Below are 1,347 nucleotides of genomic sequence, written 5' to 3'. Positions count from 1 at the left end.
CAAAAGGTTAAAATTTATTATTACCCTAGTTACAAGTTCTTTGGAAAGCATCGACTGAAATGACAGTTTATCGTGTCGGAGTCGGAGCCTTCGTTGTCGGTATTCGCTTTGTTTTGATTTTGATTTGATTGGTTCTCTGCTTCTATCGTAATCGTACTTCTGCAATCGAATAAACGTAAAGCATTTAAAATCACTTTGATAGAGTAATTTTCCGTATAAAGAAAACGTAGGGAAAATGCGTCGTCGCGCGGGTGTCGGTGCGATACAGCGGCAAAAGCTGGAAGCGGAAAAGTACCGCGACAAGGGCACCGAACTGCACGATTCACAGTTCGAGCAGATGGTCAAACAGATGGATGCCCTGAAGGAACATCTGGAGGAATTCGCCGCCAAACACAAGTCCGAAATTCGAAAGAATGCCCAGTTTCGGCGGCAGTTTCAGGAAATGTGTGCCGCAATCGGGGTCGATCCGCTAGCGTCCGGGAAGGGATTCTGGAGCGTGCTGGGGATGGGTGATTTTTACTACGAGCTTGGAGTGCAGGTGGTGGAGGTGTGCTTGGCATCGAATTACAGCACAGGTAAGCGTGGGGTCATACTAAAAAGTAGTTTCAGATAATAGCAGTCGCTTTCCGGCAGCGTAGGTGGTTTAATGGAATTGAGCGAGCTACGCAACCGCCTTGTGGCGGCTAGGGGTCGCAAGCAAATTCATCAGGAGATTACTAACGAAGATATACTGATGGCCGCTAAAAAGCTAAGAATCTTTGGTAACGGTTTTTCGGTGTATCCTGTGGGAAAGGATCGCCACATGGTGCAATCCATTCCGGGAGAATTAAGCCTGCAGGAAACGGCGGTCTTGAGCGTAGCCGCTAATCAGGGACAAGGGTTCGTTACGATAACAGAGTTGGTCACCGCTTTGGGGTAAGCTGATAGAGAGATCAGAGATATGTTTATAGTTTTTATTCAAATAAACGGTTTATGCAGGTGGACTGAGACACGGGCTCGGCAGGCGGTCGATAAGATCCTATCCGATGGACTGGCGTGGATTGACAATCAAGGTGATGAAGAATCATACTGGTTTCCCAGTCTCTTTCCTGGTCGGCAAGGAAGTAAATTCTCAATGTGATATTAGAGATTATTTTTAACATACTCTGTGTAAAATATACAACAGTTATTTGTCACTTAACCTTTTTAATGAGACTTTAAACTTTATTTGAAAACTTGCCTAAACCAAATAATTATAGGGTGTTCCGAGGCAAGGAGGGTACTCCTTCATTTCTTCGCTGTGATACTTATTTTATCTTATCTTATCTCACACTAACGCAGCCAATGCTTGAAGGCATCCTGGTAAAT

At 44.7% G+C, this 1,347-nt stretch overlaps 1 protein-coding gene across 1 annotated transcript; it reads left to right on the top strand.

The window, feature by feature from the left end:
- Positions 1–225: 225 nt before the first annotated feature.
- Positions 226–1,134, top strand: LOC128745392 (vacuolar-sorting protein SNF8). Its single transcript, XM_053842456.1, has 3 exons — positions 226–575; positions 639–915; positions 979–1,134. Exons 1-3 carry the CDS (start codon positions 236–238, stop codon positions 1,118–1,120), a joined length of 759 nt encoding a protein of 252 aa, XP_053698431.1. The 5' UTR covers positions 226–235; the 3' UTR covers positions 1,121–1,134.
- The last annotated feature ends 213 nt before the right edge of the window (positions 1,135–1,347 follow it).

The sequence above is a fragment of the Sabethes cyaneus genome, chromosome 1 (assembly GCF_943734655.1).
Source record: "Sabethes cyaneus chromosome 1, idSabCyanKW18_F2, whole genome shotgun sequence".
NCBI classification, from domain to species: domain Eukaryota; kingdom Metazoa; phylum Arthropoda; class Insecta; order Diptera; family Culicidae; genus Sabethes; species Sabethes cyaneus.
Note: the sequence above shows the minus strand (reverse complement) of the source record. Positions and strands in the feature narration are given on the sequence as shown.